This window comes from Balaenoptera musculus, chromosome 5 (assembly GCF_009873245.2).
Source record: "Balaenoptera musculus isolate JJ_BM4_2016_0621 chromosome 5, mBalMus1.pri.v3, whole genome shotgun sequence".
NCBI lineage: Eukaryota > Metazoa > Chordata > Mammalia > Artiodactyla > Balaenopteridae > Balaenoptera > Balaenoptera musculus.
Genome location: NC_045789.1, coordinates 76,282,007 through 76,308,661, shown reverse-complemented (window position 1 = coordinate 76,308,661; position 26,655 = coordinate 76,282,007). Strand labels below are relative to the sequence as shown.

Below are 26,655 nucleotides of genomic sequence, written 5' to 3'. Positions count from 1 at the left end.
CTACTGAGCCCGCATGCCATAACTGCTGGGGCCCGGGCGCCTGGAGCCTGTGCTCCACGGCAGGCGGGGCCGCCGCAGTGAGAGGCCTGCGCACCGCAGCGAGGAGTAGCCCCCATTCGCTGCAACTAGAGAAAGTCCGTGCACAGCAACAGAGACCCAACACAGCCATAAATAAATAAATAAATAACATAAAAATTTTTTTAAATGTTCCAGATTTAAAATGGCTGTATATGCTTTGAAACTTCTCCCCAAACGTGGGCTGGCCTGTGACTGATTTGATCTAAGAATATGGTGGAAATGATGCTATGACAGTTCCAAATGTAAGCTTTAAGAGGACCAGCAACTCTCATCTTGCTCTCTTGAAGCCCTGAGCCACCATGTAAAGCAGGAGAAGTGGCCAGTTGAGCCCAGGCTTACAGCCATCTCCACCAGGTACCAGGCTTGTAAGTGAAACCATCTTGGACCCACCATACCAGCTACTAGTGGAATTCCACTAAGTGACCCCAGTCAGCACTACGTAGAGCAGAAAAATCACCTAGTCAAGGCTTGCCTAAATTCTCTGACCCACAGTAGTGTGAGCATAATAAAATTATTGTTCTTTTAAGGTACTAAGTTTGGGGTAGATTGTTGTAAAGTAATAGATAAACAGAAATGTTTTAAAGAACCCAAAGTGTAACCAAAAAATAAGCAGGAACAGAATATTCATGCTTATTTTCTCCACTGTGGTGATTTTGATGCATCATTCAACAAATATTTATTGAACATCTACTGTGTGTCGGCACTTTTTTATGTGCATGCTGGGAAACCATAGTAAACAAGACAGACAGTCCCAGCTTCCCTAAAGTTCATATTTCTGAGGAAAAGAGAAAAATAAGTAAGTAGACAAAAATAAATTCTGTACTTTCAGATAAGGGTAAGTGCTATAAAGAAAGGCTTCATGAGACTTTAAGCCAAAAGATTGCTATGATCCCATCATTTTACACTTTGTATTTTATGGCCAAAAAAAGAAAAAAAAAGATTGCTATGTGTTTTGTGGCAAAATATGATTCTCTTTTGTTTCCCATGGCAGAGAAATTTGAAGAGTGCTAAAAAGATTCCCAAACATGATTTTTTTTTAATTTGTCTGTAGGAGAGCAGCAGAGTCTCCTGTTAGGTTTGTTTCTGCATAATAACTGCATCTGGATTTTAACCTTTACAGGGCACCATTCTATAACAGTGTCTAGTTTGAATTTATTCCAGGCAAAAGACCAGCCTGTGTGCCCCTTCCATCTCTATGTGGCCTTTCTTCGACAATGAGAATAAAATGATAATAGGTCATAACTACTCCCATCTCTCAGGGGTTTTTTTTTTTGGCTGCGCCAAGCGGTATTAACTCCCCGACCAGCGATGGAACCCGTGCCCCCTGCAGTGGAAGTGCAGAGTCTTAACCACTGGACCACCAGGGAAGTCCCCCATCTCTCACTATTAACTGAAAGACTACAATAATGCATCTCCAAGAAACTGAGGATACACAAAGGAAGAATACAACAAACTAGGGCTGTTGATTTTTAGATAGTTTTTTTAGAGAGGCCCAGAAAGTCATTTATCGGTGATGTAAAACATTAGCTAACAAAGATTCCTTGCATGTTTTCTTGAAAGTATTTTCATAAAAACTGTCTGCTCATGTTTTCCTTAGTCATGCTTTCCTTAGTTCAGCTCTTCTTGGTATAAATGTTTCTGAAACCAGCTGATGAATAAATAAGACCAATAATTCATTTGTAGAGTAACACTGGTAACAGATAACACAGCAATTGAATAAACACTGCAGTTTCCAGAATTAAGAGCATCTTCAAAAGCCTAAAATATTTTTTTAAACATTTTTTTCTTTTAATAATGGTTTGAGACCTATCACAGAGAAGACCCATTTTAAGGGATATATTATGTATTGGATCTGATCACCTGATGCTCACTGGCCTTCTCTTAATCCTTAAAAGAAAGGGCTTCAAGCAAAACTGTCAACAAAGCCAATTTTGTGAAAGTTAGGGATCTCTTTCCCTCCTCCACTTAGGGATATATCACTGGTAGAAGAATTATTGACATTCCCTGAAGAACTCTTTACCTGAAAAGTTAGAATATTGACAGTGACATCTCTACTAGTATGTTTCTAAACGTGTGAATAGTTGGATTAAGCGAATAATAATTGGTTCTCTTTCCATAACATATACAGGGAGTTAAATCATTGCCCTCCCCAAAATGACTTAAAAGCTGTGTGTTAGAAAGTGCATGACTTGAATTTTGGTCATTCTTTATAATCTAACTACTGCCATATATAAGTGAAAAACAATTGCAAAGGGCAGTATAAATTCTCAGCGTTAATGCCTGTGCTTTAGTTAACCTACCTGTGTGATGGGAATAACTCTTTACTTGGAGTCACTTGGAAATGCTTTTCAAGAGCACAATAGTTACATTGTCTTTCACATAGACTTTCATAAATCAGCAGAAATCAATCGAATTTTCACTGTGCAACAACAAATGTGACTTTCTGCCCTCTGGATAAATATTAGCATGTCCTGCTTTGTCAGGGTTTTTTGGAACATTTTCCTTATAGAAAACAATCCGTTAGGCAGCTTGTCCTTTTCTGTGTTTGTGATACCTGCAGAGATCCAGAACAATGATGTTGACCTTGTAATCCATTTATGAACATAATCATTAAGTCATAATCTGTCACCATTAAAGTGGACTTAAGAAATTAGGCACTATGTCATTTATCTTAATTCTTGGATGAATTAAGATTATCATATTAATCATATTAATATGATCAATCATTAATATGATTATGCTTGAGTAATCTAAATTTATATAAACTTGACTGATGATATTTTACAAATAATAAAGTTTGTTACATTAATAAATGTCTCTTCACTTATGTTAGAAGAAACATTTACATTTAAAAAAGTAAATTTAACAAAAAACATATAACTTTACTATTGACTTACACATTTGATTATATATGTAATGTATCTCAAATTGTGAATTAATTCCCTAAAATATTCATTGGCAATTTTAAAGGTGTTTATAGACAGAGTAACAGGAATGCCAACAGTATTTTGTAGCGATGGTAGATTTTACGATTAGGATAATCTTTCATTCTCCAAGTCCTACAAATCAAAGTAATTCTAGAATTTTTTGTTGTTTCATAGGAATAGTGTGAGGCATAGCAAATAAAGGAAACTACAATAAGTTATTTGAGAACTGCAGCTATAGTAAGAATGACCACATACTTGGATATTATAGACCTTTAAGACTCTTGAGAATCTGAGCTTCTATAATAAGATACACCTAGAATTGTTATTCATATTTCAACAAAGTTTGCAATAAAAACATTTTTGAACTTCCATGGAAATCTCACGGGTCATCTTTCTTAACATGCAGTTTAAACAGAATTGAATGTAATCACTGTTTATACAGAGTAGTGTATATTAGAGGTAAAAAAAAAAATCTTGTAAATGAACACAAGTCAGAATAGAAAAGACGCGTGAAAAAGGAATTCCCATAAATTCTCATCTTCCATAAAATATACAGCAAAATCTTATTCATATGAAGTACGATTCATTGCCACAAAAAGGATATAAACAATACTTTTAACATATACATTTAAATTGCTACTTCCTATAGGAAGAGCTAACCTTGCTTTAAGACAAAGTCAGGTGCTTTGGACTCTATATTTTAAAATATTATACCTAGTTTGATGCCTTTATATAAATATTATCATTAGCTCTGGGATGGTGGGAAGCGTTATAACTGGTAAAGTAAATACAGCGTATCACTAATACCTGGGATGCCCTAGACATTTTTCAGGAAATGTTTATTTTAGTCTAAGAGTATGATTTGCGAAAACCTAACATTACTGTATGTTGAAACCATTACTGTAGTTGAATTTCACCTCTTTTCCCTTCTTCCACCATGGGTGCATAATCTAAATCTGATCATGAGAAAACATCAAACAGACCAAAACTGAGAGACCATCTACAAATTAACTGACCAGGATTCAGCAACAGTCATGAAACGTCATGAAAGCAAGGTCATGAAAGATGGAGGAACTGTCACAGATTGGAGAGGACTAAAAATACACAGTAACTAAATGCAATGTGGCTTCCTGGACAGAGAGGACGTTAGAAGGAAATAAGGTAAAATTTGAATAAGATCCGTACTTTAGTAAATAGTAGCATATCATAGTATCCCAGTTTTGATCATTGCAAGTGATTATAATAAGTTAATATGAAGCAAAACTGAGTGAAGGATGCATGTGAACTCTCTGTACTCTTTTTGCAACTTTCCTATAACTATTTTTAAGTAAAAAAAAAAAAAAAGATGACCCCAAAGTAGATGGGTGTGCTGTTAAACAAACAGGATTGGAGGTAGGAAACAAGAATTTGGTTTTTGGACATGTTAAATCTGAGATGTCTTTTAGACTTGGAATGAAAGAAATAGTCATGAACAAAGAAATTAGAAAATTTGTATTTATGTCCAAGTAATGTATAACATGGCTATGAAGCTTAATGAAATTTTTAAGAAGATCATTTGTTTAAAAAAAACTTGAAGGTATAATTAATCAATTATTAATAACCTGGAACTTAAATATTTATGATTTCAACAAAACATTTCTTCATGAGAAGTATTTCTTGATGAAATACTTTCTTCACTTTGTTTCAAGGACATCTGTAGTCTCCTAGTTTTCTTCTTTCTTCAGTAGTCAGTCCTCAGACTCTTATGTTCATTGCTCCTAATTTTCTGTCCTTTTAATATTTGATTACCCTAGGGCTTGTTTCTATACTCACTGCCTGGTGATTTCATCCAATCTCATAGACTTACATACTATATAAATACTGACACTTCCAAATTTCTATCAACTGCTAATTTTTCCTGTAAACTTCAGATTTATGTATCCATTTTCCAACTTCACATCTCCACTTGGCTGTCTAATAGACATATCAAAGTTACTCTGTCCAAACCTAAACTCCTAATCTTCCCTCACAAACCTGCATCTCAACTGATAGCATCCTACCATTTGCTCAGGCCAAAAATTTTTGAAGCAATCCTACTTTGTCTTTCTCTGTCTCTCTGTCTCTCTGTCTCTCTGTCTCTCTCTCTCTCACACACACACACACACACACACACAGACACTCATATCCAAGCCATCAGCAAATTCTGTTGGTACTACCTTCACAACATAACCAGAACCTAACAAATCTCACTATGTCTACCAGTACCATGCAGGTCCAAGCCACCATCAGCTCTCACCTGGTTATCGTCTCTTGACTGATTGCCCTGATTCAGCTTTTGTTCCCCTCACAGTACACCCTGAACCCAGCATCCAGACTGATTCTTTTCAAATGTGAGTTAGATCGTGTCACTCTCTGCTGAAAACTCTCTAGTGCTCCTCTTCTCATTAAGGGTATAAGACAAATTCCTCCCTGTTCCCCTGTGCCATCTGGCCCTATTACCTCTCTATACTTACTGCCTACTACTCTCAGTCATTCCACCTCAGCCACACTGACCTCTTCATTATTTCTTGAAGGTGCCAGACATGCTTCTGCTTCAAGGACGTTTCACTCTCTACTCACTCTCTGCCGAGTGCTCTTCCCTCAACTATCTGTACAGTTCACCCCCTCACCACGGCAAAGCCTCTACTCACAATCAAAGATGACCAAACACCAGCACCATGAGTGAGAGTCAGCAAAAAAACAACAAAAAACAGATTTAGGTTCCCAATAACTAGCGATTCAGAATACAGCACAGCTATGTATGGAGTATTTACAGACATAATCACAGAGAGGAACATTTCATCTATTGACCAACAGTATAGGAAGCAGAAATCACTCTGGATATTTCATTCAGAAAAGAGTATTGTTTTGGTTTTTTACAGGAATTTAGTACTTAATCTGTTGGAGGGGCAGGGGTTTAAGAAATGAAGCCAGACACCACCACTAGACTTTTGGCTTCATCACTAGACTTTTGGCTTTAAGGTCACACTTGGAAACTGCACTACTGTTGCTGCTTTCATGACCACTGCCACTGCCAAGGCCTCCCACACTTAGGAATTTGGAGTCAGTCCGGGGAACGTGGAGCTGGCTGCTTCAACTACTAGTGGTACTAGAAGTGGCCCATCAGCTTCTACCACCACAGGAAGCATCACCTCTGTCTCCTTTTGAAAGTTTATATGAAATGATCCCCAACCTAGAAGTCTAAAACCAGCCAAACAACCAAACAAATGTTTGTGGGAAAAGACATGTAATCCCCACTCCCGTCCTCCAAAATGTATTCCCTCTGTATCTTCTTTCAGGAAACTACTAGAAAATGAGCTTCATCAAAATGAGGGGGCAAACAAAAAGGAAGATATAGGAAGATATCAGGTAAAGAAAAAGGCAATCCAGCACAGAAAAAGAAAAGGGAGGGGAATCCCCAGGTGTGCCCCAGGTGTAGAGAGAGGACAAGCTGTCCAGACTGCAGCAGTGTCACTTAGGAGACAGGCATAGCAAGGGCTGTCATCACTGTGCCCTCTGGACAAAGCTACTGGGACATTTACTCCATGACAAGGAGGGAATAAACCAGGAAAAATGAAAGAATGAGATTCATGTAATGGAATCCAAACTAGGAAAAGGTAAAGGAATTCCTAAGTTGTCAGCAAAGGGAAGTCCCAAAATGACAAATAGGCAGAATGGAGCAGGCCCAGAGCATCAGTAGATAGAGGGGAACAAAGGTCTGCAGGAGGAGTAACTCCAAGAAAAAAGATTGAAACTAATAATAGAAGAGATTGACCTTGTACTAAGAGCTATTGGCAGGTGTGGGAACTTGGCAATAGGTACAGACAACTAAGCAAATGAAAAACAAGGCAATTATTAACCGACAAGAAAAACAAAAAGAAAGGGAGAGAACATAATTATAGTATACTACAGTACTCAGCAATGAATAATATTTATGTAAAAAATAATGTAAACTCTAGATATCAATTTAACAAAAAGGTAATTTTTTTAACCAACAGAAAATGGTGATACCAGAAACCTAAATCTTTATCTACCATGAAAGGACATCAATAGATAGTCTAAAATTAATGAATTGAAAGATAGCAGTACCTGAGTATTATGCAAAATACAAATGTGGTGATGTACAAATTCTAGACGAACAGCTACAGAGTTGAAAGTGGGGGAGGGGACGGGGGAGTAAATACCTAATAAAAATAAAAATTAATTTTAAGAAGATCACACATGAAAAACAAAACTATAAAAGGACTAAAAACAATATATAGGAGAATATCTTTACAATTTTGGAGTGGGGACTGCTTTCCTGGCCCAGAAACCCAAAAGGAAATGAATAATTTGATTGTACAAAGTGAAAGCCTTTTGCACACGTAAATATTTTAAAGCAAAGTTCAGTAATATTCTGAAATCGATTGTGGTAATGGTTGCACAACTCTGAATACACTAAAAACTGTTGAATTGTATATTTTTAGTGGATGAATTGTATGGTATGGGGGTTATATCTCAATAAAGCTGTTTTTAAAAAGACTTAGATCGTTGGGAGAAAATATTTACAACATATACATCAGACAAGGGATTTAATACTTTATATATAATGAGCTTCCTCCTCTAATTCTTTAGAAAAAGAAAAAATCAGAAAGTAAACAAAGGAGATGAAAAGATAACTCACAGAAGAAAAAATTCAAAGGACCAATAAAAATATGAAACCCAAATGAATACAAAAATGAAATGACATTTTTTACCAGATTGACAAAAAAGAGAACTATTGATAATACCCAATACTGAGGAAAATAGGGGAAAATGGCCCTCATGCACTAATGGTAGGAGCTTGAAAGTATCTACTGCCTTTCTGAAGGCAGTTGGGAAATATCCCTGAACATAGAAAATATACATACTCTTTAACCCAACAATTCCAGTTTTAGCAATCTCTTGTATCTCCCACATATGCAAAGTTATGGATTCAAGGTTATTAATTGCAGAATTGTTTGTAATAGAAAAAATGGAAAAACTTAAATGTTTACCAGTTCATAAATAGTTAAATAAATAAAATATATAGGTGCATATATGCCATGGAATATTATGCATCTATTGGAAACCACTTAGCTAGATTCATGTGTACTGACATAGGAAGAGCTTCAGAATAAATTATTAAGAAAATAGAGGGCTTCCCTGGTGGCGCAGTGGTTAAGAATCCACCTGCCAGTACAGGGGACTGGGTTCGAGCCCTGGTCGGGGCAGATCCCACATGCCGCGGAGCAACTAAGCCCGTGCGCCACAACTACTGAGCCTGCGCTCTAGAGCCTGCAGCCACAATTGTTGAAGCCTGCACGCTTTGAGCCCGTGCTCCGCAGCGGGAGAGGCCGCCGCAGTGAGAAGCCCGCGCACCACAGCGAGGGGTAGCCCCCGCTCGCTGCAACTAGAGAAAGCACGCGCACAGTAACGAAGACACAACTCAGCCAAAAATAAATAAAAGAAAATAAATAAATTTATTTAAAAGAAAATAGAGCATGTTGTAGTATACTGTGTATGGTGTGTGATCATATTTATGGTTTTTAAAAGTACAATAAGTGTGTATGTGTGTGTAAAGATAGACTCCAAATGTTAACAGGGGGGACTTCAGCTTTTTGCTCCATATTCTTTTATTTTTACTCTTTTAAAATCACCTCTTAATAATTTATTTCTAGTATTTTAAAGAATTTGAATTCTAAAAAGAAACGGAAGTCAGGTATCTATTCAGATCTTCTGAATCAGTCTCCAGGGGTGGAGATTGAGCATATGTATTTTTTAAAACTCAAGAGGTGATTCTGGGGCTTCCCTGGTGGCGCAGTGGTTGAGAATCTGCCTGCCAATGCAGGGCACACGGGTTCGAGCCCTGGTCTGGGAAGATCCCACATGCCGCGGAGCAACTAAGCCCGTGCGCCACAACTACTGAGCCTGCGCATCTGGAGCCTGTGCTCCGCAACAAGAGGCCGCGACAGTGAGAGGCCCGCGCACCGCGATGAAGAGTGGCCCCCGCTTGCCACAGCTAGAGAAAGCCCTCGCACAGAAACGAAGACCCAACACAGCCATAAATAAATAAATAAATAAATAAGTTTTTTTTAAAAAAGAAGAGGTGATTCTGATGCATAGCAAAAATTGAGAATGTGGAAAACAGTACAGAAATACCTCAAAAAATTAAACATAGAATTTCCATATGATCCAGCAGTTCCACTTCTGGGTATACACTCCAAAGAATTGAAAGCACGGACTCTAACAGGTATTTATATATTCATTTCATAGCAGCGTTATTCACAATAAGCAAAAGCTAGAAACAACCCGAATGTTCATCAATGGATGAATGGATAAACAAAATGTGGTATAGCCACACAATGGAATATTATTCAGCCTTAGAAGGGAATTAAATTCTGACACATGTTACAAATGGATGAACCGTTATGAAAACGTAATGCTAAGTGAAATAAGACAAACACAAAAGGACAGGTATAGTGTGATTCTATTTATGTGAGATACCTGGAGAAGTCAAATTCATAGAGATGCAGAAAGTAGATTGTTGATTACTGGAGGCTCAGGGGAGGGGAAAACGGGGGGTTATTGTTGAATGGGTACAGAGTTTCAGTTTGGGAAGATGACCGAATTCTGGAGATGGGTGATGATGATGGTGGCACAACAATGTGAATGCACTTAATGCCACTGAACTGTACATCTAAAAATGGTTAAAATGGTAAATTTCATGTTACATATATTTTACCACAATAAAAATGTTTTTAAAGGCTTGAGAAAAACTACTTTTTCACTTCTTCTTGTGTGATGCATCTCCATTCATTTCTAAAACTTCACCTATTGTCTATATACTGATAATGCCCACATCTATACCTTCAGAAAAAATCTTTCCTCAAACTTTAGTCTCAAATACTACCTGGTCATCAGATATCTCATACCTCAAACTCAAAATGTTTAAAACACCATCTTCTTTCCAAAGTCTTCTGTATTCTGTTTTACCCAGTTGCCCAAATCAGAACTCTGGGTCACCATTGGCTCCTTCTCCTAAACTCAGTCTCAACATCCAATTGATTATTGAGGCCTGTCGATATTATCTTCTAACTAGTTCTTTTTGTTTTTTTTTTTTTTTTTTGGTTGCGTTGGGTCTTCGCGGCTGCGCACGGGCTTTCTCTAGTTGCGGGCGGGGGCTACTCTTCGTTTTGGTGCTCGGGCTTCTCATTGCGGTGGCCTCTCCTGTTGTGGAGCACCGGCTCTAGGCGCGTGGGCTTTAGTAGTTGTGGCACACGGGCTCAGTAGTTGTGGCTCGTGGGCTCTAGAGCGCAGGCTCAGTAGTTGTGACACACGGGCCCAGCCGCTCCGCGTCATGTGGGATCTTCCCGGACCAGGGCTCGAACCCGTGTCCCCTGCATTGGCAGGCGGATTCTTAACCACTGCGCCACCAGGGAAGCCCTTCTAACTAGTTCTTGAACTTGCCTCTTTCTCGCCACCTACACTACTACTACCTTTGTTCAAGCCAAATCATTTTTCACTCAGATTAACGGAAGAGCCTCTTAACCAATCTCCCTGCCCCCAGGATTACCCACTCCCTGCCAGAGTGATTCTCCTAGAGTGCAGATCTGATCAGGGCACTCTCCTGTGGCAGAGGATGCTAAGCTAAACACCAAAATGTATGCTCTCCCTTCCACAGCATTGAATATAGAGAATAGAGTGTCCAGCCAGCCTTTCCTCTACGGGTGGCCACAAATCTATAAGATTTATGAATACTGTGACATCTTCAGTTTTAAATTCCAGCCTCCAGCAAAGTGCTTGATCCATAGGAGATAGTCAACAAAGATTTGTTGAATGAATAGATGAATGATTAAGTGATGAATTCTGGCCTCTAATATCTTGGTCCCAAAACGCTCATCTATAAAATAAAGGGCTTACCTAGATGATCTCTAAAGACCCTTCCAGCTGTAAAATTCTGTCATTTGTACAAAGCATTATGAAGTGATGTTTTGAATGTAGAATTCCTAGAGTGTGTATATCTGTCCCACTTACCTGGTACTTGGCAGACGCTATTTATATTCTTAGACATTTTATGGTTTTTATTATGTTTTTTCCTTGACTAAACTGTATACTCTTTGAGGGCAGGGACATATATATAGTTCTCTCCTAGGACCTAAGATGGGTCATTTTATGAGTAAAATATTGAATAAATATTTGATAATTGTTTAGGAAAGATGATGCCCTATCCTGATTCACTAAGTCATGATAAATACTTCATGAATTCATAGTCTGTTTTCATAAATATTTAGAAATTTTTAATCTCAGTATTAAGTCATTGTCATCATAAAATTTCTTCATATGTGTTTTTTTCTTTCATTCTTTTTTTTTTCATTCTATACCAGTCAGAGTGTTTTATTTAAAAAAACAAAATGAAGCAAAAAAGTCCTTTAATCAGAAAGTCTGATTAAATTCAGTATTAACTCAAGTTCTCAAAAATCAATCGAGGAAAGCCAACAGGTGCATCAGAGAAAAGCTGACAGCTGTTGACAGTTCTTTGGTGGAAAAGTAAGTTGCATACTTATACAAGCTGCCCTAATGATCATCAAGCCCAAGTTATGTTGTCCAAATACAGGTTTCAAGATACACTAAAGAAACCATACAGACACCCCCAACAGTATAAAACTTTGACAATGAAGTTGAAGTATGTAGGAAAGTCAAGTATGACAACATACATGAATAATTTATAAAATAAGACTGTCAATCCTAGAAAACTAAAATGGGGAGACCTCAGGAATGGTAACGAACATAAAACGAGGGCTAGTGGCAAATGAAACAACCCCAAACATTTTCCCAATGACTAAGCTACAAAATGACAGCTTAAGAGACTATTAACATGTAGTTTTTCTTCTGGCTATCAATCAATACATATATTAAATTAGGGTAATTTTTTTCTACTCAGTTACCATCATTTCTTTCTTCTTACCTTTTCCCTAGTTTTCTCTTGCAACATTTTTCCTTTGGCTTGACCAGTGGAACTCAAAAGGTTTGGAACCTAAAGTGAGCATCAACTCATTATTGGAATAGCACTTGGGAAATGCAATCATAGAAAAGACAAATTTGTGCAGCGTTGGTGGTATAGTGGTGAGCATAGCTGCCCTCCTAAAAAAGACAAATTTTAACTGAAGTGGCTTGACAAAGTTAGGCAGCCATTCGCAATGTGACAGTGTCCGCCTGTTAATCAGTAGGTTAATGGCTTCTCTCGGCTGGATCGCATGACCCCGCACGATAGTGGCGTGCTCCCTGGTGGGTAACTGCAGAGCTATGTGTGCAAACACCCGCCCATTTAAGCTTACAAATAAATGCAAAGCATTGTTTTAAACCATTTAAGTAGAAAAAAAATTGCATTTCTATCGGCCTGGTTTTCCTCGTGAACTAGCTTGGAGTGCTGTGCATGACACAGAAGACACAATAGTTAATTACTTGCTACTCCAAGCTCCTTAGACTTCAGTACTTCCCACTCTTCAAGCCTCAGCACTTTTTTTGCAGCAGTAATGGTATTCTTCATTAGCATTGCCACTGTCATGGGACCAACACCCCCCAGGGACTGGAGTGATGTAACCGGCTTTCTTCCTGACTCCTTCAAAATCCACATCTCCAACCAACTTGGGTTTAGCAGTTATGGGATCTTGAATTCTATTTATTCCCACATCAATGACAGCTGCTCCTTCCTTAATCATATTGGCTGTGATCAGATTTGGAATGCCTGCAGCGGAGACCACAATATCTGCAAGAGCTGTATGTTTCTTCAGCTGCTCCTTGGGAGTGTATGGATGAGAAATTGTGACAGCAGCATCACCTCCAGGATGTTCGTGCACCCCTTCGGTGTGTAGTAACACTGCAATGGGCATTCCAACATTTTTTAACCTTCCACCCACACCCACATTCTTCCCTAGGGTTGGAATGCCAGTTTGCTTAATTATTTCCTACACACCCCATGGAGTAGCTGGTAACATGGAATTCTGGTCCAAACACATTCGCCCTACGTTAATTACATGAAAGCCATCAACATCTTTGTCTGGAGAAACAGCACTGCAGATCTTTCTCTCATCAATGTGCTCTGGAAGAGGCAGCTGAACGAGGAGGCCATCTACATTATCATCATTATTTAGTTTATTGATTAAATTCAACAGTTCTTCCTCTGAAATTGAAGCTGGTTTCACAATTGTCTCACGGTTGATTCCCACATCAGCAGTTGCTCTGGTTTTGTGGAGGACAGAGGAGTGACTTGTGGAATTCTCGCCAACCAGAACCACGCTCAGGTGCGGCCGTTTGTTGCCTGACGCCACCCACTCTTCCACCTCCTGCTGCACTTCCTGCTTGATCTGCTTGGCAAGTTTCCTTCCAGAAATGACAACAGCTTCATTTCATACTGCCAAGAGGTGGAAGGGGCGATGGTGGAGGCAACAGCTCTGCACCGGGCCGGAGCAGCAGGGTGGCCAAAGTGGATACGAGGGATGCTGCAGCCATGGCCAGCGCCCTCTCTTTCATTCTTTAAAAAAAAAAAAAAAGCCAAGACATTGAAGCAACCTAAGTGCCCCATCAACAGATGAATGGATAAAGAAGATCTGATATATATATATTCCATTATATATATAATGTATATATTATGTACTATGTAATAGTATGTATAATATATATAGTAATATATACTATAGTATATATATAATAGAATATTACTCAGCCATAAAAAAAGAATGAAACACTACCATTTGCAGAAACATAGACAGACCTAGAGATTATCATGCTAAGTAAAGTAAGTCAGAAAGAGAAAGACAAATACCATATGATATCACTTATTTGTGGAGTCTACAATATGACACAAATGAACTTATTTACAAAACAGAAACAGACTCACAGACATAGAAAACAAACCTATGGTTACCAAAGGGAAAGGGGAAGGGGTGGGATAAATTAGGAGTAAGGGGTTAACAGATACATACCACTATATATAAAATAGATAAACAACAAAGATTTACTTTTTAGCACAGGAACTATATTCAATATCTTGTAATAATCTATAATGGAAAAGAATTTGAAGCTGTACACCTGAAACTAACACAATATTGTAAATCAACTATAGTTAAATAAAAATAAATTTTAAAAAATACTCAGTACACATTTCAAAACTTAGCCTTTGTCAATTAACTTTTTTTAATTAAAAGACTTTTATTGAGCAATTATAGTTTCCATACACTCCTTCACTCCCTCCCCCCACATTTCCCCTATTTTTAACATCTTGCATTAGTGTGGTATATTTGTTACAATTGGTAGGCCAATATTGATATATTACTAACTAAAGTTCATAGTTTACATTAGGGTTCACTCTTTTTTTTAATTAATTAATTTATTTATTTATTTATTTTGGCTGTGTTGGGTCTTCGTTGCTGTACGCGGGCTATCTCTAGTTGTGTAGAGCAGGGTTAGTCTTCCTTGCGGTGCGCGGTCTTCTCATTGTGGTGGCTTCTCTTGTTGTGGAGCACGGGCTCTAGGCACATGGGCTTAGTTGTGGCATGCAGGCTCAGTAGTTGTGGCACATGGGCTTAGTTGCTCCATGTCATGTGGGATCTTCCTGAACCAGGGCTCGAACCCATGTCCCCTGCATTGGCAGGTGAATTCTTAACCACTGCGCCACCAGAGGAGTCCCAGCGTTCACTCTTTGTGTTGTACATTCTAAGGATTTTGATTAATGGGTCCAACATCACACTATCCTACAAAATATTCCTTTCACTGCCCCAAAAATCCCCTGTGATCCATCTATTCATCCCTTCCTCTCCCAGTACTTGGGGACCACTGATCTTTTTACAGCTTAACATATATTATAGTTTGAATCATACAGTATGTAGCCTTTTCAGATTGGTTTCTTTCACTTAGTAATGTACATTTAAGGCTCCTCCATGTCTTTTCCTGGCTTAATACCTCATTTCTTCTTATCACTGAATAATATTCCATTGTATGGATATGACACAGCTTTGTTTATCCACTCACCTATTAAATGACATGTTGGTTGCTTCCAAGTTTTGGCAATTATGAATAAAGCTTCTACAAACATTCATGTGCAGGTTTTTGTGTGGACATAAATTTTCAATTCATTGGGGAAATACCAAGGAGTATGATTGCTGGATAGTGTGATAAGAGTATGTTTGGTAAGAAACTTATAAGTAGTTTTGTAAGAAATTTCCAAGGCGCCTTCCAAATCGTCCATAAGTTTTTGCATTCTCACCAACAATAAATAAGAGTTTCTGTTGTTCCACAACCTTGTCAGCATTTGGTGTTGTCAGTGTTCTGGATTTTGACCATTCTAATAGGTATGTACCAGTATCTCATTGTTTTAATTTGCAATTCCCTAATGACATATAATGCGGAGTATCTTTTCATATACTTATTTGCCATCTGTATATTTTCTTTGCTGAGACGTTTGTTCAGATTTTTTGCATCCTTTTAATTGGATTTTTTTATTATTGTTTTTGTTGAATTTTAGAGTTCTTTGTACATTTTGGATACTAGTGCTTTATTGATGTTTATCTGTTTTGCACAGATTTTCTCCTAATGTGTGGATAATCTTTTCCTTCTCTTAACAATGTCTTTTGCAGAGCAGAAGCTTTTGGTTTTTTGGTTTTTGTTTTGTTTTGTTTTGTTTTGTTTTAAATGAAGTTCACCTTGTAAATTTTTTTTCTTTGTTGGGTCATGTTTTTGGTGTTATATCTAACAAGTCATTGTCAAACCCAAGGTCTCCTAGATTTTCTTCTGTGTTATCTTCTAGAAGTTTTATAGTTTTTCACTTTATATTTAGGTCTGTGATTCACTTTGAGTTAATTTTTGTGAAGTGTGTAAAGTCTTTAACTAGATTCATTTTTTTGCAAGTGGGTGTCCAGTTATTCCAGCAACATTTGTTGAAAAGGCTATCCTTACTCCATTGAATTGCTTTTGCTCCTCTGTCAAAGATCAACTGACCAGGGCTTCCCTGGTGGCGCAGTGGTTGAGAATCTGCCTGCCAATGCAGGGGACACGGGTTCGGGCCCTGGTCTGGGAAGATCCCACATGCCGCGGAGCAACTGGGCCCGTGAGTCACAATTACTGAGCCTGTGCATCTGGAGCCTGTGGTCTGCAACAAGAGAGGCCGCGATAGTGAGAGGCCCACGCACCGCGATGAAGAGTGGCCCCCGCTTGCCACAACTAGAGAAAGCCCTAGCTCAGAAACGAAGACCCAACACAGCCAAAAAAAATAAATTAATTAATTAAAAAAAAAAAAAAAAAAGATCAACTGACCATATTTATGGGGGTGTATTTCTGGGCTCTCTATTTTGTACCATTTCTCTGTGTGTCTTTTGCTAATACCACACTGTCTTGATTGCTGTAGCTTAAGAGAAAGTTTTTTTTTTTAATATTTATTTATTTATTTTGGCTGTGCCAGGTCTTAGTTGTGGCACACAGGATCCTCGCTGTGGCATGTGGGACCTTTAGCTGTGGCATGCAAACTCTTAGTTGTGGCAGGCATGTGGGAACTAGTTCTCCAACCAGGGATCGAATTCGGGCCCCCTGCATTGGCAGCGCATAGTCTTACTCACTGGACCACCAGGGAAGTCCCTAGAGAAAGTCTTAAAGTCAAGTATCATCAGTCCTTGGATTGTCCTTTAATATTATGTTGGCTATTCTGGGTCTTTTGCCTTTCTATATAAACTTTAGGATCAATTTGTCAATATCCATAAAAATACCTGGCTGGGATTTTTAGGGATTGCATTGAATCTATAGATCAAGTTACAGAGAACTCACATCTTGATAATATTTAATTTTCCTATCCATGTACATGGAATCTCTCTCCATTTATTTAGATCTTTCTGATTTCTTTCATCAGAGTTTTGTAATTTTCCTCATATAGATCTTGCACATATTTTGTTAGATTTATACCTAAGTATTTAACTTTATTTGGTGCTAATGTAAATGGTATTATCTTTTTAATTTCAAATTCCAATTGTCCACTGCTGGTAAATAAGAAAACAATTGATTTTTGTATATTAAACTGTACTTAACAACCTTGATATATAGTTGCTTACTAGTTCCAGAATTTTTTTTTTTTTTTTTTGGTTAACTCTTTGGGATTTCCTACATTGACAATGATCATCATCTACAAAGATCGTCTTATTTCTTGCTTCCTGATCTGTATAATTTTTATTTCCTTTTCTTGTCTTATTACATTAGCTAGGACTTCTAGTATGATGTTGAACAGAAGTGGTGAGAGTAGAAATCCTTGCCTTGTTCCTAATCTTAGCAGGAAACTATCTAATTTCTCATCAATAAAGTTTTATATCTAATATTGACTTTTTAATGTTCATTTTTGTTATTAAAAGTAAAAGTTTTTAATATATAAAATAAAGGAAATAATTATAACCTATTTTTCACCATCCAAACACAATATGGTAAAATGTGGGTATTTTCTTATAATTCTATGTATTGGTTATAGCTTTTATCACATCATTATAATCATACCATTATTCAATTTATTATCTGGATTTTTTCAGTTAGTTTTTTATCTTCAACATTTTAATGTTACTATATATTCTTTGAAAATGTTAACAACTCTACAACATTTCACCAAATGAATATTTCATGCTTTAGGTAATTATTCTCTTATGAATGAATCCTTAAATTATTTTTAATTTCCTTCTGTCATAAATAATGCTGCTATAAAAATATTTGCACATATAGCATTTTTATATTGGTAATAACTTATTATGATACATTTCAGAAGTTATTAGATTAAAAGATATGACAAAATCTAAGGTTCATGATATATTGAAAAATTGTTTTCCGTGAGTATTGTACAAATTTATATTCTAATCAGCAATGTCCTACAATCTCATCAACACTGATTTTCATTACTGATATTTATTTTTGCTAATTTTATAAAAGAAAATATTATATAGTTATTTTTGTATGTGTTTTTAATTACTGGTCATTTAAATTTTTTTCATTAGCTACACAGTCCTCTTTTGTATATTTTTCATTCATGTTGTTTGTCCATTTATTTGATTTAGAGTATTTTTCATATTGATTTGCGATGAATTACTTATATAATAAAAAGTTAGCCATTTTCTTTCTAGATCTGCTCCTTTTTCAAGTTTGTTATTAGTCTTCCAATTTTTATTTTTTCAAATATTTTAATTATAAATTATATGGGATCATATATACATAAGATCATACAAAATATATATTTATATAATTTCATATTTACTTCGTTTTCTTCTAGAGTTCTGTGGCTCTCTCTTTCTCTCTCTCTCTCTCTCTCTCTCTCTCCCTCTCTCTCTCTCTCTCTCCCTATATATATATATATATTTTTTTTTTTTTTTTTTTTTTTTTTGGCTGTGCCACATGGCTTGTGGGATCTTATTTCCCCATCCAGGGATTGAACCTGGGCCCTCAGCAGTGAAAGTACAGAGTCCTAACCACTGGACTGTCAAGGAATTCCCTATATATATACTTTTTTTTAATTGTGGTAAAATACACATTACATAAAATTTACCATCTTAAATGTCTGTGGCTATATATTTTTGAAATAAATATGTTTGTGAGGGTGCAAATTATTACATTAAATTTTTTTATTTTTAGTAATCATTTCATAATATATACATATATATCAAATCATTATGTTGTATACCTTAAACTAAAATGATGTTATATGTCAATTAAATCTCAATAAACCTGGAAATTTTTTTTTTTTGGCACGCCGCACAGCATGCGGGATCTTAGTCCCCCGACCAGGGATCAAATCTGCACCCCCTGCAGTGGATGCATGGAGTCTTAGCCACTGGACCACCAGGGAAGTCCCAAACCTGGAAAATTTTTATTTTAAAATAAGGAATTAACTGCGTCAACTCCATTCATTTAACAGACAGTGATTAAGCATTTACTCTGATAAGTGATGATAAAAATTTAGATAAGAGATATTCTTACAGTCTAGTAAGGGAGACAAACAATTCCCGGATTATGTGATAAATACAGTGATAGAGGTATACATAGTATACCATAGGTACATTCCTTCATTCAGCATATACTTTAGGCCCCAGTTATTCAACAGGGAACCAAACAGTAACGGTCCTTATTTTTAAAAGAGAGAGAGATGACAGTCAAACAGAGGATACAAATAAATGTATTGTATGTTAAGTGTCAAAACAGCAAAAGCATGGGCTGCCATGGGGACACAGAGTATATCCATCTAAATCATCTCAAACTAGCTTTTTTCACTCCCTGGCTGCCTGAGGATCAACTGCCATCATGAATGACACTGCAACTACCTGGACCAGGAAGTTCATGACCAAATGACTACTTCAGCAGAAACAACTGGTCACTGACGTCCTTCTTCCTGGGAACACAACAGTACCTAAGACAGAAATTCGAGAAAAACTAGCTAAAATGTACAAGACCACACCAGATGTCATCTTTGTATTTGGATTCAGAACCTATTTTGGTGGTAACAAGACAGCTGATTTACAGTTCCTTAGATTACACCCAAAAAAATGAACCCAGACATAGACTTCCAAGACGTGGCCTGTATGAGAAGAAGCATACCTCAAGAAAACAGCAAAAGGAATGCAAGAACAGAATAAAGAAAAGTCAGGGAACTGTAAGGCCAATGTTAAGGCTGGCAAAATGTGAACTGGAGACTGGACACAAGTGGAGTAGATTCTGCAGTGACTTTATCTGCAGCGATTGTGAAGATTTTTCACAAGAGGACTGATAAACTAAAAACTTTTTACAATCTAAATTTAAAAATAAATAAAATCAAACTGGGTAGTCAGAAAGGCTTTCCAGAGGAGGTACTGAAATTTTGAAAAACAGGTAGACATGAGCTAGTTGAAGGGGGGGGAGAACACATCCTATGCAGAGAGCACACGTACCAAGGCACAGGGATGGGGCTGATCAATGTGTGCACAGCTGTTTAGAGGTTATTTGTTATGGCTGCAGGGAAGGGGGTTACTTGTGGTTAACGGATGAGAAATGAAGCTAAAAATGTAGGCAGGAGCCAGAACTTAGTGTCTCTTATGCTAAATCCTAGTGTCACTTCCTGAATAATCCTTCCCTTTCACATAAAAATAAGTAATGTTCACTGAGCACTTACTATGTATGTGTCAGTATCTGTTCGAAGTGCTTTACATGTATTAACTCATTTAATCCTCACAATAATTCAGGCAGTCGATACTATTATTATGCCTTGTCTTACATGAGAGGAAACTGAGGAGCAGAAAGGTGAAAGAACGTGTCCCCAGTCGCACAGCTGTATGACTGGCAGTCTAATTCCAGGGGCCAAACTATTAACCACTCTGCTTCTCATTAGTATGTGATGCTTCAAATATTTAAAACTTTAACTTTTTTCAAGGTTATTTGGAGGCTATAGAGTCTGTAATATTTCTTTTTATTTATTCTTATTGCAGACAATGTTCCTTAAATTATTTTTTAATGTTTTTATATCTGAAGGTAGTAAACAGCTTCACTATTTTCTTTTTCAGTTTTTTTTTTTTAATGATTGCCTATTTATTCTTTAAGTGAACTTCCACAATAATTTTGTTGAAGTAAAATTTGGGATTAGAGGACTTTGGTTAAAAGTGCATTAAATGTATAAATTAAATTGGAAATGATTCAATGTTTCCACCCAAATAATTATTCAATGTTTCAGTGTTATATATTTCTTCATTTATCTTTTTTTAATTTATAAAGACATTTTTATAATTTTCTTAAAATAGATAGCATTTAATAAGGTTATTCTTAGATGTGTTGTAATTTTCGTGGAAGTGTCATATCTTATGTTTTTTAATTCTTTATTTTTGGCATCTAGGAATGCTATTTATTTGTCCATAAGATTGTTTTTCCTGAAATGTGAAAAATAAAATTACCACTCAAAAACTATAAAAATAGAAAAGGTATACACTTTGCTCAGTAATGTCCAAAACATTCAGAAAAGATTTGGATCCATACGAAAGGCTACAGAGAAACTATGGCATTTTATTCATTGTTGATGTGTGTTTGTTACACATTGGAACTATTGTCGCATGTATTTCCATCTAATTTTTCCAATAATAAGAGAGAAGGTGACGTGTTGGTGAGGGTAATAGAGCCCCCTCCCTCAAATTACGTTGCTCTCCATGACCCACCCTAAGTCTCACAGTTCAAGCTAATCATTGACAGAGCTTTACAATCACAAGCTTTTTTACTGAAGCGTTGATAAGACAGTCAAGCAGCTAGTGGCAAATGAAGCCAGGCTGTGCGGCATGATCTCCAGGGAATGAATGGATTTTCTTCAGCACCGATGAAAGAAACATACGCTACAGGAAAACAATGTCCAGCGGGGGACTGCAAAGATGTGTCATCCTGTCAGCATTTATTCTCCTCCAAGCTGTTACTGGATTCTCTGGAGACGGAAGAGCTATATGGTCTAAAAATCCTAATTTTAGTCCGGTAAATGAAAGTCAGCTGTTTCTCTATGACACTTTTCCTAAAAACTTTTTCTGGGGCGTTGGGACTGGAGCATTTCAAGTGGAAGGGAATTGGAAGACAGATGGAAAAGGACCCTCTATATGGGATCATTTCATCCATACACACCTTAAAAATGTCAACGGCACAAATAGTTCCAGTGACAGTTACATTTTTCTGGAAAAAGACTTATCAGCCCTGGATTTTTTAGGTGTTTCTTTTTATCAATTTTCAATTTCCTGGCCAAGGCTCTTCCCCGATGGAATAGTATCAGCTGCTAACGCAAAAGGTCTCCAGTACTATAATACTCTTCTCAACGCTCTGGTACTTAGAAACGTTGAACCTATAGTTACTTTATACCATTGGGATTTGCCTTTGGCGCTGCAAGAAAAATATGGGGGGTGGAAAAATGAAACCATAATAGATATCTTCAATGACTATGCCACATACTGCTTCCAGACGTTTGGGGACCGTGTCAAATATTGGATTACAATTCACAACCCATATCTAGTCGCTTGGCATGGGTATGGGACAGGTATCCATGCCCCTGGAGAGAAGGGAAATTTAGCAGCTGTCTACACCGTGGGACACAACCTGATCAAGGTACTGTACAGCTGACTTCTTATTATAGCTTCACAGTATAAAGAGCAGTAGTTTAAAAGAAACTCTAAGAAATGTATCTTCCATTTAAATAACTCTTTTTATTGAAATCAGCTCAACTAATTTTAGTCTAATTCACAAGTTCTATCCTCAAATTTCATTCTTAGTGTATGTTTTATTTATCTAAGCTATTATTAATGTATTAATCCAATTATTTTCCTTAAATATTGCACTTTTTAAATTAACTATTTTTAAGTCTACTGTTATACATCAGAGCATGAGAATGTGGGTTTACTTTCATTCTGTGGAAAACCAGTCCTTTAAAAATTTCATTGTTGAAACCCTTTTCTGACCACATGCAACAATTTCATAATTTTATGTTAAGGCATGACCATTTCAAATATGTATTTGTTGTTAGTCTTGCTATACTTAGTGATATTTAGAAATAGTGAGCTCAATAAATGTTAGCTAACTGATGATACATATTAAATGCAGGAATTGAAATAAATGTATTTCACAGTTGGTTTCATTTGTATTACATGGCAGGAAAGATGACATTATTTGTTCTAGGAGCTAAAATTAAACTAGTAGCATAAAAACTGGGAAGAATATGCTTTAAGTGTTTTAAAGGAGCATATTTCAAAAGCTAGAGTTTATGCTGGGAAATGCTAAAATGATTAAAACAATAGTGAAAATGTAAGCAAAATAATAGCTAATATTTATTGAGTGCTTACTATTTACCACAGACGACATTAAGCATATTACATGCATTATCACATTTAATCCTCATGATAACCTTATGAACTGGGTCCTATTATTATCCCCATTTTAAAGATGAGCAAACTGAAGCTTAGTGAGATTAAATAACTTGCCCAAGTTTACAGAGTAAAATGAGCTGTTGTCAACATGGAATTTATAAATTACAACAACATTAGTAAACATTGAATGCCTCTATTAAGAATATTTTTAAAAGAGCAATCTTTCAGGAATTTTCAAGAGATTTCATCTCATATTGAGGCTAATATCTAGAATCAGACTTCACTTTTTGAGCTAAATAGCTTGCTTGGGAAAAATAAATTACCCTGGACACCTGCTACGTTTTGAAAATGAAAAATGCTTTACTAGTAGGGTTTCATAATGTGTTACGAGATGTAATTTGATTTTTTAATAATCAAATGTTAAATATATAGAAACAGAAAAATGTATAGGAACATAAAATTACTCCATGTCTAAATTTGCACATACAAAATATCTGTTAATCCTTCTTTTCTTTTTGAACTTTCTGGATTATACGTGTGCATTGCACTATGGTTCAGTCACATCTGCCCTTGCAGTTAACAGATTGCATTACAATCTCAAGGTCATTTACATAGCTTTGAATATAGTTGTATATAGAACATATTATTAATATGTGGGTATACTGTGATTTAGCAAATAGGCCTCAAGGGGAGAAAAATTATAGCTATTAACTATGAAGATTATGCATATATATTTTAGAAAAAATATTCCTTTTATTTAGTTCTTTCAATTATTAAAACAATACATGCTTGTGTAAACTGAGAAACATCAGATTGTACCAAAGGGGACACAATGAAAAGGTTAAATTTCTCCCTCCCTCTCCACCTGATAATCCCAACCTCAAGAAAACTAATATTAGTAGTATTTTATATAGTCTTTTTAAAGTTGTCTATGCAAATACATGCACATATATGCTTATTCAACTTTTGTGTAAAGAAAAATATTCTAAATTGTTAAAAAGTTTTTGGTTTTTTTGGTTACCTGGAAAAATGTTAACAATTAGAATTATCATGAAGAATATGTTTCAGTGGTTCATTTAAAGCCTTAAAAACTGACTGATAAAAATACACAAGAAAAAGTTATAACTAACAAATAGATGCTGCTTCCAAACCTAACCTATCAAAGCTATATTTTCAGATGTTTTTCATTTTCCTCTAATTTAAGATAAGCTCTGCCTCTAACACAAAATTAACACTCTCTGATAGTAACATAAATTTTATAGTGTTAAATTGATGGATTACATTTTTAAATTATTATGTTTTCCAAATAATTTCTTTCATCCCTTTAAAGTTTCTAAATCACGAACCTACATAAGGAGCATGAGGGGTCCCTTGTAATTAGTCAGAAAGTGAACTCTGCCGCATAACCCAGTGGCTTATAGCACCAGAGAGAAATCTTGCAATAGTCTGGCGGCCTGAGGTGAACTAGATTTTCTCACTTGCTCCCTCTCTGTCCTCCTTTTAACATAGAAAAGATTAATTTGATATTTTATGTTGCAATGAAGTATTTCTTCCTTATTATGCCACCTTGTGACCCAGAAGAAGCATTCTTTAGGACTAGTTTTTTGTCCAAGAATATTTATTGAGTTAAAAAAACTAATATAAAACTAAATTCATGGGTGGTTTATAGACCACTTTATTCCCCAATCCTCAGATATTGAAAAGATTTCACAGCGGCTATTGCAGTGTTTCTAGTTCCAGGATGATGCTGAAAATGCCATCTCAGTCTGAAATGTCCTGGTTTGCAGGAAACCTAAATGGTCTAGGCAGTCCTGAGACTGACCTGGGATCTAGACTCCACTTTATGCGGACTTGGTGGCACCTAGAGCAGGTCTCTCAGGTAGAAATTTACTATAATCACCCCTACTAATAGATGCTGCACTCTGAGATTTTTACAATATTTGGAATAGAAAGTGGGTGCCTTTTTTGGCCTTAGCCATTTATATATTATCTATAATCTTTACAACAACCTTGCCAGGTACCTATTATTATCTCCATTGACAGAGTGACATTTCTACCAAGCATCATGTCACTCCCTTGCATAAAATCCATTAGTGGCTTCCCAAAGTTTTAGGGATAAAGTCCCAAGTTTTCATCAAGATCTTCAAGACACAACCCCGGCCTCCATGCCCTCCTTCCTGGCCATCCCCATCTCTCTCCCGTCCCCATCACTAATGCCGACCCCTTGTACCCTACACTCCACAATAATGCACTACTAGGAGTGCCTTAATTTTACCTTACTATTCCTCTCCACTCAGCCTCTACTAGCTCTCTATCCAGCTAGAACACCCTCCTTACTCCCTGCTTTATCCATCTAATGTCCTTCAATACTCAATTTAGGCCGTCACCAGCTCTAAGTTCTCCTTGACTCGTTAGGGTCAGTGTCCCTCCTGAGGGCTCCCATCATAAAAGGTGCTTGCTTTTATCATAGCAGTCTTTTCATATGCTACTTTTCCATCTCCCCCAACTAGCCTGAGAGTTCTTTGCAAGGAGAGACTATTTTTCACGTGTTTTATGTTTCCAGCACCTAGCACAGAATATTAGGTACATGATAGGTATTAAGGTTTGTGGAATGAGTGGTTTAGGATTTCCATCTTAAACCTTGTCATCAAAGAACCAATCTCAAGTTCAAAATTCATATTTCATTGCATTCTTGCTAATTCTTGAAATATTGCTTATATTAATCCAGTGGTGTGTTTATAAGTTAGGACTCTTACAGAAACCTAATTCAAGTTGGCTTAAGCAAAAATGAGCATTTTCCTATAACCAGATCACAGGGATGAATGGACCCAGTAACCAGGACACTCTCAGAAGCCCTTTATCTCAGCCTCTCATGTCTATTTCTTCTTGTGGGTTCTCCTCATTCTCTCCTTTGTAGAGGAGAGTTCTCTCTCCCAAGTTCAGTTTTTAAAACCCCAGAGACAGATCCTAGCCTGTTTGGCCTATGCACTCATGCCTCAGAGCAGCAGAGCTGCAAGTTTTCACATTAGTAAAGGCAGTAATGGTGTCTGTTTTCATTCTATTTTTAAAGCAGTAAATATGCATAATAACTGAAATTTATAGATTCCATCCCCTCCTCCTTAAAATGAAATATCTGAGAGCCTCTGAGTAAACATGCAGGGAGGTTGGGGGATATGAGATGGCTCATAAGATGGTAACTCATTCAGTTTATTACTCCACTAAATACTGCCAGCTTCCATGATAGTTCTGACCACTTCATGGCTTTAAATTATTATCTTTCATAGATGTGAACTGTTTACATAGTACCAGGATTTCTCAACCTGGGCACTATTGACATATTGGGCCAAATAATTCTTTCTTGTCGTGAGCTGTCCTGTGCATTACAGGACGTTTAACAGCATCCCTGGCCTCGACCCCCTAGATGACAGTGGCACCCTCCTCCACAGGGTTACAACAACCAAAATTGTCTCCAGACGTTGCCAAATGTCCCCTGGAGTTGGGGGCGGGGGGGCGGGACAAAATTTCTCCCCCTTCCCTTCCATGAAAACCACTGACTTAAACCTATAAATTGGCAACTGGTTAAAGACATGAAGCATAAAAAACAAGAAGTTTGAAATAGAATCAGTATGAGGGACGTAAAATTGTCTCAGTTTTAGAAAATTGCCTCAAGGAGATTTTCACCAGACCTGTAAGTCGCATACATAGACTCTAATTTATGCCATATCAGGATGTTTTTAGAGAACAAACGATTCTTTAAAAAATGTTAAATG

The 26,655-nt window shown here is 36.8% G+C and overlaps 1 protein-coding gene and 2 pseudogenes across 1 annotated transcript in view; 2 read left to right on the top strand and 1 right to left on the bottom strand.

The window, feature by feature from the left end:
• Positions 1-12,429: 12,429 nt before the first annotated feature.
• LOC118895923 lies at positions 12,430-13,532 on the bottom strand (annotated as a pseudogene).
• A 5,802-nt stretch (positions 13,533-19,334) lies between these two features.
• LOC118895317 lies at positions 19,335-19,797 on the top strand (annotated as a pseudogene).
• Positions 19,798-21,305: 1,508 nt separating this feature from the next.
• The window catches only part of KLB (klotho beta), a 35,572-nt gene continuing 30,222 nt past the window's right edge, over positions 21,306-26,655 (top strand). Inside the window, 1 exon segment of the mRNA XM_036852079.1 lies at positions 21,306-22,130. Within this exon segment, the coding sequence (XP_036707974.1) occupies positions 21,306-22,130 (825 nt within the window).